At 40.7% G+C, this 15,715-nt stretch overlaps 1 protein-coding gene across 8 annotated transcripts in view; it reads right to left on the reverse strand.

Moving 5' to 3' along the window:
• Window positions 1-15,715, reverse strand: part of cep112 (centrosomal protein 112) — a 120,340-nt gene that overhangs the window by 77,895 nt on the left and 26,730 nt on the right. For all 8 annotated transcript variants that reach the window (XM_006791481.3, XM_006791480.3, XM_035907924.2 and 5 more), the window contains 7 exons: window positions 11,056-11,155; window positions 10,500-10,618; window positions 8,182-8,325; window positions 841-995; window positions 423-552; window positions 219-311; window positions 30-89 (listed from right to left, as the gene is read on the reverse strand). In XM_006791481.3, the coding sequence (XP_006791544.2) occupies window positions 30-89; window positions 219-311; window positions 423-552; window positions 841-995; window positions 8,182-8,325; window positions 10,500-10,618; window positions 11,056-11,155 (801 nt within the window). The remainder of the gene's footprint in view (window positions 1-29; window positions 90-218; window positions 312-422; window positions 553-840; window positions 996-8,181; window positions 8,326-10,499; window positions 10,619-11,055; window positions 11,156-15,715) is intronic.

Raw genomic sequence — 15,715 nt, forward strand, 5'->3', positions numbered from 1 at the left:
TTTTTCCTCATGGAACAGGAACACACTACCTTTTTCTCACAGCTGATCAGCAGTTCATCTTTTTCCTGCTGAAACTTCATCTCTTGATCCTGAAAGGAAGCAGAGTCGAATCAATAGGTCAGAGAGAGCTGCTAATGACAAGCACTTTTAAAGCTCGTATTGTTGCAGTGACGACAGAGAGGTTTAAGATGAGCGTCGCCACCCGAATCATATCATACCCTGACTTGTTGGTGTCTTCGATGTTCACTGTCCTCAAGCTGCTGTTTGATCTGAGCCACAGTTTTCTCTAAATCTGCCATCACCTCAGAGGCCTGCAAAAGAGAGTGGAGAGATTTGCTAAAAGTTGTGTGTTATTAATCAGTCAGCAGCAAAATTTAGCAGGCCGAGGGAGATACGTGTGAGTGTGTTGTGGTAATGTGAACCTTAGCAGCAGAGAGAGCATGCTCATGGTGCAAGTGGCTCAAGTCGGTCTCGTACTTGACTTGGAGCTTCTGCGTGGCCTGCTCATGCTGCTCGCTCAGCTCCTCCTTCTCCTTCTGCAGGATCATAATCCTGTGAAAAGCTAACAGCTTGACTCAGACTTCATGAAAGAGTTTCACACATACAGATCCGTTTCTATTCAGACACCATTTTTACTGTCCATCCGCTGCACACTAGCAATAGATTATATAAAGATTTCTTAAGATGTGAAGAAGACATTTAAATTAAATAGCACATGGCAGTAAAACCTAGTCATGAAAAGCTGGTTAGTGTTGAAAAGCTTTCAATATTAGCACTAGCTACTCTTCTCCTCTTTATCTTTCAATCCACCCCTATACCACACGCCAAACAGGTTCATACCGTCTGTTGGCCTCCTGGAGTTCAGTGCTGATAGATGCAATGTGGATCTCCAGCTCAGCCTTCTCCTGTGTCACTTTCTGACGCAGCGTGTTGCCCTTCTCCACTTCTGCTGACTGCTGTTTCACCCGGAGCTCGAGCTCTCTCATCGTTTGCTCCTGGACACACAAGTTGTTACTAAATCAAACAGCTTGAACCACCAAGGGCGTCAGCACGGGAAAATGAGCATAAGTCAGAGGATCGCATGCTCCACAGAAATCAGGTCACTGATATGAACGTATCGAAGCTAACATGTGGCTAACGGTGCAGCTGACTGATCCTCTCACTTCACTCATTGACAATAAATGATAATTACTCCAAAAATGTGCGATACTATTACATGCTACTAAAATTTGTAGCTGAAAATCCTTCCCTACTCCACATGGCAAACTTTTAGAAGACCCCTTTGTAAGAGAAAAGACGAGATGACCTTTACTGTCATTATAAGCATTCGAAGACTCAAGTTAAGAACAAAAACCAAAAAAAGCTCAGATGCACATGTTTCTAGTCAGCTGTTGTTGCTCTGTTACATTCTGGCTACTGTTTAAACTTAATACCCAAATTGAGACATAAGAATAAACTCATAGTGATACCAGCTGAAAATGTAAAAGTTAATGAATGCTTTCATAATAGCAAACTGCACAGGCTGCATTTTATTTCCACAATTCCAGTAACAGACAATAATCAGTTGTTAGATGGGTCAGTGTGTGAAAAGTGCCTGATATTACTGGCAATTTCAAAGTCTAGCCACATCTCTTAAATTACTGACATTTAACGCTGGTGGCAGTAAAGTGCTGGAACATCAACATAGGGCATCATAAAAAGCCTATAACTTCATCGATTTAAATATCTGAACATGGTGATCCTGCATCAGATCAAATGACTCCAGCATACACAATGACAGCGTTGAGGTATTTCAGTCTCTTTTCCACTGTCAAAAACTTGATCAAGATTCAGACTTTCAGAAGACAATGATCAAAGTCCAGCCTAAACAGACAGCTTCTTCCTACACTGATTTGATTAAAAAGAACTTCCCTTCCCTGCCTACTGTCCATCAACATGCAAATATGTGTCTTTGTGTGCGTGTATGTACACATGACAGCGTGGAATGCAGTGTAGGCGGGCCGATAAAGGCGATGACGGGGCGCTGATTAAAGACGGAGCGTGCTTGTTGATCTAGATGATGACAGAAGATTGCGATGACTGAAGGTGGAGTGACGGGAAAGGCGGGGAATGGTGCGTTTGAAAAGAGTATGCGAGCTGCGCCCAGCAAGGCTGCTGAGAGAGACCTTTGTCTTTGTGTTAGCAGTGTAGGGCATTAAGAAAAGGAACAAGGAGTCTGTGTTGTGCTGGGACGCGTGCTGACACTTAGCTTTCTGGCAGGAGATGAGAAGACACGTCTCCATACTGAAGCCTGACTCGGCACACCTGGACCCTCAGTGGGGCCAAAATATGTCCCCTAATTAGGTGTTTTAGAAGGAGAATGACTTTGTGTGAAGTGCAGACTTAACTAGATTATGAGCTACGCTCCTCTTCGAAGATTTTGAAATGATTAAGCCTTTGAAGGGGGGGGGGGGAGAACAAAACAAAACAAAACATGTAAGCTCTGACAAAAAAAGTCATAAAAAGTGATGGACGACCTTTCACAATATTTGTATCTGAACTACAGCCTGCAACTGGAAGGCAGCCTGTATCATCACTCGTCTCCTGAGGCCACGCATATTGTGGTTCAAATTCTAATAATAGAATTTGGTTAGACTTACAAAAGTCCTCATAAAAACATCACTATAATACATATATATAATAAGCAAACACTATTAAAGGAAGAGGATAGAGTAAGGGGGAAATAGTAAGCTTGAGGAATAAGTGTCCAGCAAATGCTTTTTTAAAAGGTTTAGTGCCATTTTCAGAAACCAGTTATTCTGTATTTGTCTAAAACAGTGTTATTAATTATATCCTATATATAGGAAAGGCCCATTCAATCAGTGGAATATCAGCAGTGGAGACAATGTGGCACTGCTACAAATGCATCTCTATCTTTACTTGGTTTGGACGTGCACGGACTACTGTTAAAAGCTTGGCTGGTACAGATAGAAGCTTGTCTTTATTTTCAAACACCTACTCAGTCACTTCTACCTGTTCTGCCCTGCTCAGAGCCAAAAACAAGATCCGAAGTATCTTTTTGTGATCTCTGTTGGAGAGAAACTCCACAAGGCAGCGGTGGGCAGATGAACAGTCTTTATTTCATTTGTTATTAAGCTGCATCCAGTCTGCTGTATTTCAAGGGAATGAATCATCGACTTGAGGTTGTCCTGGATTGCTTGTGTTGCGTGAGATGTGAGCAAACTTTTCATATTGTGTCCTGGATATAAACTTAGGATCTACATCTCTTCGGCACAGTGGCGCAGTGGTTTCCAAACACATTAATGTTAGGTTAACTGGTGCCAGGCAGTCAGCCTAGGGCCCACAAAAGGATCTCTGGCTCTCAGGCCAATTTCATGAAGCCTGCTTCTGATTGTTTGGTGTGGCAGTGTTCATCCTGTTCGTCTTTGTACAAAGGTAGCAGATACCGGTCCTCCTGATAGATTAAGGAACTTCTATGACCCTGTCCAGCTACCCTAGAGTAACTGTCTTTCTCCTGGAATTGCCTTCATGCTGGGGAGACATAGAACTTCCTGGCAATGGCACATGCGTGCCGTAACAAGCACAGGCCTGGGTACAGAAGATTGAAAGATGTTGGACTACCACTGTAACCTCCGTATGGTCCAAGCCTTGTCTACCTCTAGTATTGGTGGCTGTTGCTCAGGAGGTAGAGCAGGTCATCTACTAACTGGATGGTTGGTGGTTCGATCTCTGGCTGCTACAGTCTGCATGCCAAAGTATCCGAGATATGCTCTTGGGGTTCACAAAGAGCGTTCACTGGCATCGTGGACTCAATTTGGACCATTGTCTTTGATTGTTCGATAGAAAGCACAGGTAGGCTAAGCATAGAAAAAAGTGCTTGTATAAATGTGTGACTTATGCATGTTGTATAAAGTGCTGTGAGCGCTACAGTTGAGTAGAAAAGCGCTATATAAGAATCAGTCCATTTACCAGCAGTGACACCCACAACAGCCAAATGCACAACTAGGAAAAAAATAGAAAGAAGACAAAAAAATATCAATGGCCTCCTCCTGTAAAAATCATTCCTGTTTTGGGGGGTGCTCCTCTAGTGCACCTGTTGTTAATTTCATCAACACTAAAGCAGCTGAAACTGATTAATAACCCCCTCTGTTTTTTAACTGACCAGAATAACATCCCAGAAGTTTAAGCGACTCAATACTATACTCTGATCAAAAAGTGTTACTCTGATTTCTTTGAGCAGTGTATTTAGTAGAGGAGTAGCACTGACCACAAACAACTACTATGTGATTTGCTGCACAAAGCACATGTTCAGCATTACTGGAGCTCACTTCTATTTAATGAAGAGTATGGACTGAAAGGAAGATTCATCTGGATATTGAAAGACTCAAGAAAGTCAACATGGGGCAAAATGAGGCAACTCCAGCTCTAAAGGATCAAGCACAGAGACAACAATCGCTGACAAAAAGGTGCTGTACCAACTCACCTGAGATAAAGAATACCTTCAACACATATCCTTCGTGTGTGTGTTTGTGAATTGCTGTGTTTGTGAATAGCCCAATACTACAGGAGGACAGCAGCTGTTACAGTGACAGGGTCCTTTCCCCCCAATTTCTTGGACCTTGTCTGGTCTTAATTATTTAAAAAAAAAAAAAAGGGTGGGGGTGGGGGGGGTAATCAACCATGAACCATTCAGTATTTGCTGCCTCTTAAATGTGGCCCTGTTGACAGACTAAGGCCAGAGGCAACGTGTGTGTATGGCAACCCATGAACACTGATACTGATAGAAACTGTATTTATGAAACACGTGCATTCAACTGGCCTCTGGTGTTGACGGTCCCAGCTAATGAAATGTGCATAGTCCCACTTAAACCAAAGTCCTTTCATAAGACTTCAAAGAAAGTGCAGCTTTGGGAGGTGTGTACGCATGTGTGCACGCACATCTTCAAGCACAATCACGGCAATGGGTAAGATTTAATACATACTTGGATCAAAGACCTTTTTAAAGATGACAGGCACAAGGTATGAGAGTCATTCTTGGCCAGAGGTTAGAGAATGTCTCCTTTCATTTCAGCCACCGAGTGTTGTGGGTCCTTTTTCCCCCCCTGATTAGCCATGCGACAGATATATACATTTAGAACTAACTGAGGAAAGAGTTTTTAGCAGAAGTAAATCTAGTCGCAGAGAATCCTGTTTGTTCCAGTGAAAGGTGGTGCTGAGCATAGAAAATAATCTGCCTACACTAAGCGTTTGAACACTTGCATCCCCTGCTGCTCTTTAGGATGAATCTCTGAAAGCTGCTCACACTATCTTAAGGATAAGTCGTGATCACAGACAGATGGAACAAACATGTGCATACAAAAATAAATAATAAAAAAAGTAAGGGAAAACACGACAAGTCAGGTAGTTAAATTCGATTTACACAAACACTCACTGTGTAACTGATGGACACAAAAATGTGACTAAGTTAACCCAGAATAAAATACTAAATATGTTGTGTTTTATATGCTCATCATGTGAGTTTTACACTACTGTGCAAGTCTTGAGCCACTCCTCCTTTCTTCGCATTTTGCTTCCAAGAAGCCTGCTTGCGATGCCCAAACCCATGGCCACACACAAGTTGGTAACTTTTGTGTATTTTCATTTCTTCAGTTGAACACAACAACACACTTAAGTTTCCAATAAGTTTATTGATTGGTTTGGAAAGCTTTTATATTTGATTAGATATTTGAGTTTAGGGTTCAGTGGTTTTGATGTTCTTCTTTGGTATTTAGTTTATTAACAAACTAGCCTGTACTGCATGGTTTTTGTGCTTTATGATTGTGTTTTGTTTAGTTACCCCTCGCATGCCATAGTGATCTGATCAGCCATCATATATAACCTTGTGTGTCATTTCCTGTTTAGGTCAGTTATGTTTGTTTGGGCAGTTGTTTGGTTTGGTAAGTTTGCAGTTCTTTGCCTGAGTTAAGTTTTGTTTCTTTGACCTCTTTTATGAGCTCAACATTTATCACTTTTGTAAATATAATTTTTAGAGTTAAATAAATGGAAACCCTATTTTTCTAATAATTCTTAGGACTCCTCCTGCTCAACTCGGCCCATCACACTGGCCTTTTAAAGTATTTCTTTGGCATCTGATGCTGATGGTTCCACCTTATGAAATGTGCTTTGTCACTCATTTTCAGTGTAGTCGCTATCCCTGACCCATTTTTGGAGGAATGGTTTTTTTTCTGGTTCTTAAAGTCACTTAACACTGACCTACAAATCATTAAAGTATTAAAAAAAAGCACCTAACTCAATGGATGATCCAGTGTCGTGTCTACTCATAACTGACAACTTAGCAAAAGAACAACAGTATCTTTAGGCCCTTTATTTACTTGCTGCCAGTCACACCATTTGTTTCCATTTCTTCAGTTAGTGGGAAAAAAAACTGTAGCAAAAAAGAGGAAACTGGACAAGTAGTGGACAAAAGAAGTGTCAGGCCTTAAAAACTGTCCAAAGCAGGTGAACGGTATCGGAAAGTCATGTCAGCCAAGACCTGACAAAGGACCTGGGAGATGTATCTGACCCTTCATCTTATCCATCTACTGTTAACTGAACCGTCATCAGAAGTGGTCTCTGTGAAAGGGTGGCTGACAAAAAGCTATTCTGAAGGAAGGGAGACAGACAGAAATGGCTGAGATTTGCCAAATTCCAGAAAAGTGTCTGAAAATCAGTAGTAACAGGTCTTGTGGAGTGATGAAGCCATTAAAATAAAAAAATAAAAATCAGTTATAAGTATGTATGGACAAGGTCATGAGAGAGGTTTTCACAGCCATCTGTAAAACATGGTGTAGATTCTGTATTTCAGCCCTAGTGTTGGGGATCCTGTCGAATCTGATGTAAATATGAATCAAGAAAAGTACAGTCAGATTTTGATCCATCATACCATATTATATGATTGGCAACAACTTCCTTTTTTTTGTTATGACAGTGACACCAAATACGCTGCCAATGCAGTAAAAGGATATCTAAATTGAAAAACACTGAGTGGAGCACCATCAGTCACGGACTGCTTTCTCCAGAGCCTGGACCTCAACATTATTGAAGCAGTGTGCAATCATCTTGACAGAGAACAAAAAAGGCAGCCAACATGCAAAAAAGAGCTTTGACTGTCCTTCAAGAAGCCTGGAGAACTATTCCTGAAGACAACTTAAAGAAATGACAGGAAAGCTGCTTTAGATAGTTCAGGCTGTGGTGAAGAACACAGGTGCTCATCCCAAATATTCTCTTTCAGTCTTGTTAGAATTGTACAAGCTCTGTTTTTGTCCTATATACTGTATATTCATTTATGTTTGCACGTTACAATACATATTTGTGGCTCAAAACCTTTGCACAACACTGTATCTGTAAATCCACGGGACCACTGGTTAAGTGGGAGTCTTCCAGCACATCTGCTACTTTGGTATGTGCAGCAACACGAGGTCCAACATAAATCAGGGTGTGGAGATTAATAATTCAATGTCAGAAAATCACATCATTGGTCTCAGCAGACGCAACCCACAGCAGCTGCAACAAAAAACACCAACAGACTGAGCGCAAACACAACATTTCAAAGAAGCTGCTCCAGAAAATTATTTTTTGTCTGAAGTGTGCAGAGCAATTGATCCTCAACACCTCAAATCTACAGCCAGAGGCAGATGGTGTTGTTTTTCCTTTCATTTAACTTGTAAAAAGATGACTTAAATAAATAAATAAATAAATAAAATGATGATGAAGTCGTCTATATCAATCTGAGCTACTGTAGCATCTTACGCATCTCATGTCAACAGTGTTATAAAATGTGACACGTGCATTTCAGGAATAAAACATGAAATGGTTGCTTAACTATAAAAGTAGAAAGACGATACGAGGCAGTGTCGCACACTTGACTGATGAGCTGCTGTGATCAGACATCCAAGCATGTGTAGTATTGAACTGGGTGTCATTGCATACAGTTTAATAAGAGTAACACAACAACTATGGGTGAGTAACACCCACGTGTTTCATCAACATACTGTTTGTGCACATAGTACACAGATTAACAGAAAGCCAGAAAAAAACCCAGCTAATATTATTATTAAGATTAATCTTAGCTGCTGTATTAATGCAGTAAAGCTGACACATACACACACATCCAGACTCACACATGCCTGTTTCTGTACTCACAGTTGCTTGTGACCGTGCATTATAGTCAGACTCCATCTTAGCCAGTCGGACGTTGGTGTCCTCCAGCAGTTCCTGGATATTCTGTGTGTGTTTCTTCTGCAATTCAAACTTCTCCTGCTCCATCTTTGTCACGGCAGCATGCAGCTGCAAGGGCGTGAAACATCTACATGTAAGTCACAGATGTTCCTCGCCGTGATTCCAGTCATTGATGACTGATCAATCATTTCTCTTTTAATTTTTAAAAGTATAATAACACTTTTCAGCAATCAGAGACCACATAATACTTTTTTTTTTTAATCAATTCCATCCATTCTCTGCCGTTTATCCTTTTCAGGGTCGCGGCGGGGCTGGAGCGTATCCCAGCTGTCTTTGGGCGAGAGGCAGGGTACAACCTGGACAGATACAAATCTGTCTAACCAATTCATTATATTAAAAACACTCGATGAAGGACTTGTGGACTGATGAAGAAATCTCATATCTCACAGTCAAAAGCAGCATCAAATGGGCTTTTAGCTTCAGACTTCCACCAGACCTTCATGTCATACTTTCTTTGTTTATAAAGTATATAGTGACTGAAACTTTTGGGCTTCTGGGTAACAGTTACAAAATTACATTTACGTCACACCTTGTAATGTTACATACATACACTCAACAGCCACTTTATTAAGTACACCTTGCTAATAATGAGTTTGGCCCCACCTTTGCCTTCAGAACTGCTTTGATTCTTAATGGCATAGATTCAACAAAGTGCTGAAAACACTACTCAGATTTTGGTCCATGCTGACATGATAGCATCACACAGCTGCTGAAGATTTATCTGTAATGGGAATCCCACTGTCATTGTCCAGTTACACCACTACCGGTAGGGCTGTGCGATATGACCAAAATCTCATATCCCGATATAAGAATTCTATCGTCTGATAACAATATAAATCACAAAAGTGTAACATTTTCTGTAAATTCTGTGAATCTCGGGCAGCTCGTCTTGCGGGAAGTGTTTCCAGCTGCGTCATGTAGCTGGAGTAGAGTGTTTTAACCGATGCATGAAACGATACATTTTTAGACATAAGTTGTAACAGCCGCCGTTTTGTGAGTATTTATTACACAGCGTGCTGCGGGGAAAAGCCTGTTCTAACGTTTGAGTCTAAGGTTTATTTTTTAGCACCTGGCGACTCTTTTTTACTTCTCATCCGTAAATAATCTGCTCTTTCACGTGATTCAGTTTATTTTGAAAAGTCTCAACAGGATCATGAGCTTTATTGTGAAAAGTTTACGTGGAACATAAACAAGCAGACACGCGATGGTTTTACCGCCGTTGTTGCTAACGACAACGCATAAAAACAGTCGCTTGTCCGTCCGTAGTGTGGTTATATTCAATATAAGAGAAAGAGAGAACTTCAAGAAATTACAATAGCCACTACAGTGACCATCAAAACGATGAAAAAAATATTGCCGTAAAGAGTTTATTTTGCGACACCACGAAGCAAACGATAGCATAAAATGAAACGATAGACGTTTTTATATCGTCATCCGATATATATCGTTATATCGAACAGCCCTAACTACCGACAGCTTGAAATATTAATAATACAAGTATGGCCATTTTCCTTTGAGCTCTGGCATCATGTATTCTCTGTAAACACTAGAAATCGTTGCGTGGGAAAAGTAGATCAACAGTTTCTGAAATACTCAGATCAGCCCTGGCACCGCCTGGCACCAACAACCATGCTGTTTAAAGTCACTTAAATCACCTTTACTCCCCATTCTGATGCTCAGTTTGAACTCAGCAGGCCGTCTTGACCATGTCTATAATGGACCATGTTCAGGAAGTTGAACAGGTGTACCTAATACAGTGACAGTGAGTGCATACTTCCAAAGAGTGGAGTTAGTACTGTCTGCTTCTTTAGATGTGCAGTATCTCTTTTTGAACAGGGTTAAACATAATTCATATGCTACACATTTTTTTTATGTGATCTGAGAGAAAAAAATGTTTCTATAACATCATTTAGCACATGCTGAGCGACCCTGAAGAGATGAGTGTAAATTTCATTAGCATCTTATTGAGCCCCCACAGCTGAGCTAGCTGGAGCTGTAGGAGTGAAAAGACAATTTACCTAGGGCACAGAGCATTAATTTTTCAGCAGTGAAAAAACCCACACTAACTTAAGCACCACATGAAGGAATGAGGTACAGCAGAGCCTGGCTGCTTAAAGCAAAGTCTGCTTGTCTCATGCTAACAAACAGTTTTCCTCTGGCTCAGGGCTGCTTACACGGCGTTGGCCTGTAGAATTTCTAAGCCCTTCAACTTATCCTCGTACCTTCTTCTCCCACTCATTTTTTAAAGAGTCGGCGCTCTGATCCGACATCTTCTTCAGCTCTGCAATCTGCTTCTCTTTGCTCTCGCAGATGACCTGGGATTCCCGCAGCACACTTTGAACTGCGGGTGAGCGCAGACACAAAACACACAAAAGAGCAGTCAGGCCCTGCCTCAGGGTATGAACAGATGGACACATGAACAGACATGCACGCACACTTGTGCTCGACTGATGTGCTGTCAGGAAATCAATGACAGTAAAGATTTTGTTTCTATTTGAATGGCTACTATTTCTTCTGTGCGACGCAGTTTTATCATCAGACACTCTTAAAGCAGACACGTGAGAAAAGAAAGGAACAGGACCAAAAAGAGGGAAATCAAGTATAAAAAGACACATAAGGTGACTGAATTTATAGATTGAGCAGCACAGCTGGAGAGTGTCACTCTACACCAGTGCAATCCTTTGTGGAATTGAATCTTTTTAGGCTTTTTACTCCGAGTGGCAGAGACACAAGTATAAACATCCTTCATGTTAACCCCGCAATCACGTGACCTCTCACCTTTCTTCTCCAGCTTACGGATCGTCTCCTCTGATTCTTTCTGCCTGGTCCGGTGAAGGCTCTTCATCTCCTCAATCTCACCATTTTTTCGGTCCAGAATCTACAGATGGAGAGGGAGTCACTGAAAGTGTATTCGGCTGTTTTTTCTCTTACTGCCAAGAAAATGGCATCTGTCATAGCAAAGCTAAAGCTATTAAAGTTTTCGCATGCAAAGTTCACAAAGGCTAAATTTAAGTATGCACTATGTGACCCAGATATAAAAAAGGAAAATGCAACCGCCCACACTCAAAGACAGCGCAGAGACCCTGGAGTTTTTGACAACCAGTAACACTAAAGAAGATTTTTTATTTTATTTTATTTTTTGTGCAGAGTTTCTTGCTTTGTGAGCTCATGTATACCCCCCCCACACACACACGAAAACACATAACAGCACATGCAGCTGAAAGTATTCAGACTCTACTACTACTATTACTACTCTTATAGGTAGGGGTCACGTAGGAAGTAAACATGAATATGAACATTAATACATCAAAAGGTTTAAGAAAAAAAATTATGTATATTTATATATGAATATATTCCTCAAGGTAAACATGTGTTTGAATCCGCTGGACTGTGGAGTTTGCATGTTCTTCCTGTGCCTGCATAGGTCCTTTTCAGGTACTCTGGCATCTTCCCAGAGACAGCCAGGTGCTGCCACTCAAATACATTTGTATGACTGACCACTAGCAAGTGTCATCACCTTTATCAAGGTTTTAGCAGTTTGCTGATCTGGAGCATTCAGATGTGTGTTAAAACAATGCCATAATCTTCCCAGGAAGGTCAGACCACACAATACTGGTCAATACTGCAATACCTACGTTTGGCCAAACAGCATATCAGCACAAACACTTCATACCAACTGCAAAGCACGGTAGAAGCTTGTTTTTCAGCCATAGGATCAGGGCACATAGTGCAGCCACCATGAACCAAAGTATCCTCGAGGCAAATGTGACGCTATCTGTCCGACAGCTCAAGCTTGGCTGAAACTCGGTTCTGAGACAACAGTGATCCTAAGTACAGAAGCAAATCTACAACAAAATGTTTGAAAAAGAAAAGACTTGAGGCGTTGCAATGACCCAATCAAAGATTAGACTGTGGTGGGACCTTAAGACAGGTGTGCGTAAATGAAGGCCTGCAAACCTCGATGAACTGAAGTAACGATGTAAAGAAGAGTTTGTCAGAATACATTCGCAACAATGTGCGAGACTAATAAAATCAGACAGAAAACCATTGTTTCAAGCTCATTTTCCTACATGTTTGCATAGAGCCCTATGAAAATTTTTTTTTCCATGACTACATTTTAGGTTAATTGCTGATTATAAATTGACTGTTGGGGTGAATATGAAAAAAGAATGATTATCTGTACATGAGACTGGCACCCTGTCCAGAGACAGGCTACTTTTGCCCAATGACAGCTGAGATAAACCACACATAAAGCCACACTGCAACCCTGATAAGAAGATACAAAAAACGAGGGAATTTAACGCCATACTAGCTTAACAGTGGTGACGCTTAAGTCATCTGTTTATGGATGCTAATGTAAATTTATTATTAATTTCATTTTTTAAAAAGACAGAAAAAGAGATTGTTCGTCTGCTATGAATCATGTGTTTATCTCATGCATGCCTAAATTAAAGGCTGTTATCTGTAGCAACACGAAACACGCTGTACGGCATTTCACTGTATGACTTCATTCATTTCATCTTTAATAAGCACATCCATTACTTAGGAGACTACGTGCAAAGTGTGAGAAATGGCAGCTGAATGAACCACCTGTGCTAAGGCGCGATGAGGTAACTGCATCTGCTTCCTGCTGCCATCTGTAAGTAATTAGTTAAATTAGGCCATGGAGAGTTTCTCAATTACTCTGTTGCATAATATGCATATATATGTAAGTGCATTCTGCAACTGGTGACTCTATCTGCTATGCAGATGGTGCCAAGCAGACTGGTTTACTTTACAGACAAAATGAATCCAAACTCAACAATCCAAGTCTCATTTTATCGAATTCAGCTCTGGTAGTGATATCAAATCATCTACTTGAAATATCATTCTGAACCTATCTATAAGCTTAATGGATTTTTTGGGCTGTATTTTTAGGTTTGGGAGTAATGCCATTAACAAAAGGGAATAAATAGCGTTATTTCAACAACAGATGATACTCTGGCTGAAATGGACCAGTGGTTATTTTTCCATTAATTCCCGAAGCCCATGAGACTTTAGCATTTTGTTCAATTTAAGTGCACTTATTAGTCCAGTCTACCATCGTCTCTGTGAGTGAGAGTGTGATGGGAGAGAGATGAAAGGAGGATAGGGTGACTGGAGCAAAGTTCACAGAGCATTTAGGATACCCATTTTTTTCCCCCCATTTTACTACCCCAGAGGCGTTGTTGTCATTTCCACTGAACAAGCCGATGACACAGTGTCAGTTCCAGGGAGAGTGCACCAGACAGTGGGAAATGGCAGCTTTTAGGATGTCCATTTTAGGATTGAAAATACATCCTATGCGGGGGGAAGGGGATCCAGCCGGGCTGGCTTTGACCAATACCATCACTGGAAGAGGACAAAATTAAACTGCAGAAGAAAGAACCAACGGAATCTGTAACATATGTAATTTAATCTCAGCGCCATTTATAACATATTGTACAGTAAACGGAGATTTGCATGTTAATAACATAAGATGTTCTTCTGCGCTTGATTTTATCAAATATTTTGGAACTACTCTCACCATACTTCGGATTTAAAGCAGTGGGACAACGACTCGTAGCCTTTCAGCAGCCTATACATTATTTATAAGTAGACTAATTAAAACTAAACCTAGCTTGTCCACTTTCCATCCGGCTCATCAAAGTCCACCCCTGAATAACTCCCCTTTGAAGCCATTATGGGGAATATTGGGTAACATTCAGTGGAAATTAAATTGGACATAAGTTGCAATCTGTATGTAATTAAAGAGAGAAGGGGGGGGCAAAAAAGAGCTGGCTGTCATCCTGTCTCTTGTCAAACACTAAGACGCAATGGACATTTTAAAGAAGGAAGAAAAGTAGAGTGTTTTTTTCTGTTTTATTAGAAGCTTGTGTGGCAGCAAAGGAAAGTCATAGTGAGTACGTGACAGATCCCAGGTGCTTGATCTGCAGCCTAACTGACGGGCACCGACTGTAGTGTGAAATAAACCAGCTTTATTGCTATTTTAACCAGCTGACAAAAAGCTTTGAAGAAGTGATTACATGCAGGATGGAGCACTAAGAAGAGGACAGACTCATTCCTTTACTTTTCATTAGCCACCAAATGAGAATCAAGATCAGTGACGGGCGTAGGTTAAACAGCTCTCCTGAGCACCGAAGTGAGCGGGCCTGTCGAGAAAAGAACTGCACAAACTATTTTCACTCATGTAGAGGGCATTATATTAGCACCAACTTTATATAATTAAAAGTTATCTAAAGAGGTGACCATAACAAATACATTTAAAAAGGAGATTTAGCCATGTTCACTAAAGGTCCCTATCTATATGTCTGGACGTGTAGTGCAGAAATAAACTGCTATTGGATGCTGGTCTAAGTTAACAGAATAATGTAAAAGTATGTTTTTATTCGCTGTTTATGCTGTTACGAGGATAACCCCACAGCCAAAAGTCAACTATTGTTTGCAACATACACTCACCAGCCACTTCATTAGCTTAAATGATGTTAAATGTGATATGATTATCGGTAGCAAATGGGCTGGTCTTTCAGAAGCTTTCAGAAGAAGAAGCTTTTCAGAAGCCGATGATTTTCTGGGATTGTCCCATTAAACAATCTCTATGATTTGCAGAGAATAGTCCAAAAAGAAAAAAGAAAAAAAAAGAAGAAAATATCCTGTGAGCAGCATTTTTTTGGTTAGAAATACCGTGTTAATGTCAAAAGTCAAGGAAAGATGGCCAGACTCAAATAACCACTAGTTATAACCAAAGTATGAACAAGAGCATTTCTGAAATCACAACACACTGAACCTTGAAGCAGATGGGCTACAGCAGCAGAAGACCACGAGGCTACTGTTTACACAGGCTGACCAAAATTGGACCACAGAAGATTGGAAAAATGTTGCCTTGGTCTGAGGAATCTCAGTTTCTTCTGCAACATTTAGGTGGTGAGATCAGAGTTTGGACATGGAGAACACAAAAGCATGAATCCATCAAACATTGTATGAACAATTCAGATTGGTGGTGGTGGTGACCACTGACCACTAAACCCCACAGCATAGATGAGTATTGTTGCTGACCATGTCCATCCCTTTAGGACCATGGTGTACCAATCTTCTGAATGCTGCTTCCAGCAGGATAATGTTCCATGTCACAAAGTCAGTTCTCAAACTGGTTTGCTGAACAGGACAAAGACTTAATTGTACTCAAATAGTCTGTCAGTGTCAATATGAATCAAAATCTCTCAGGAATGTTTCCAGCACCTTGTTGAATCTAAGCCACAAAGCATTACGGCAGTTATGAAAGCAAGGGTGTCCAACCCAAGTGTCCAGGGAATGCATGTTTGTCACTTCCCTATAAAAGCTAGCTAAACACAGGTCAATAACTGCCATAATTAAAAATATCCAAACAGCTGGAAAGTTACAATAATTGATTTATTTACAA

The sequence above is a fragment of the Neolamprologus brichardi genome, chromosome 4 (genome assembly GCF_056152115.1).
Source record: "Neolamprologus brichardi isolate AB-2024 chromosome 4, ASM5615211v1, whole genome shotgun sequence".
Classification (NCBI taxonomy): domain Eukaryota; kingdom Metazoa; phylum Chordata; class Actinopteri; order Cichliformes; family Cichlidae; genus Neolamprologus; species Neolamprologus brichardi.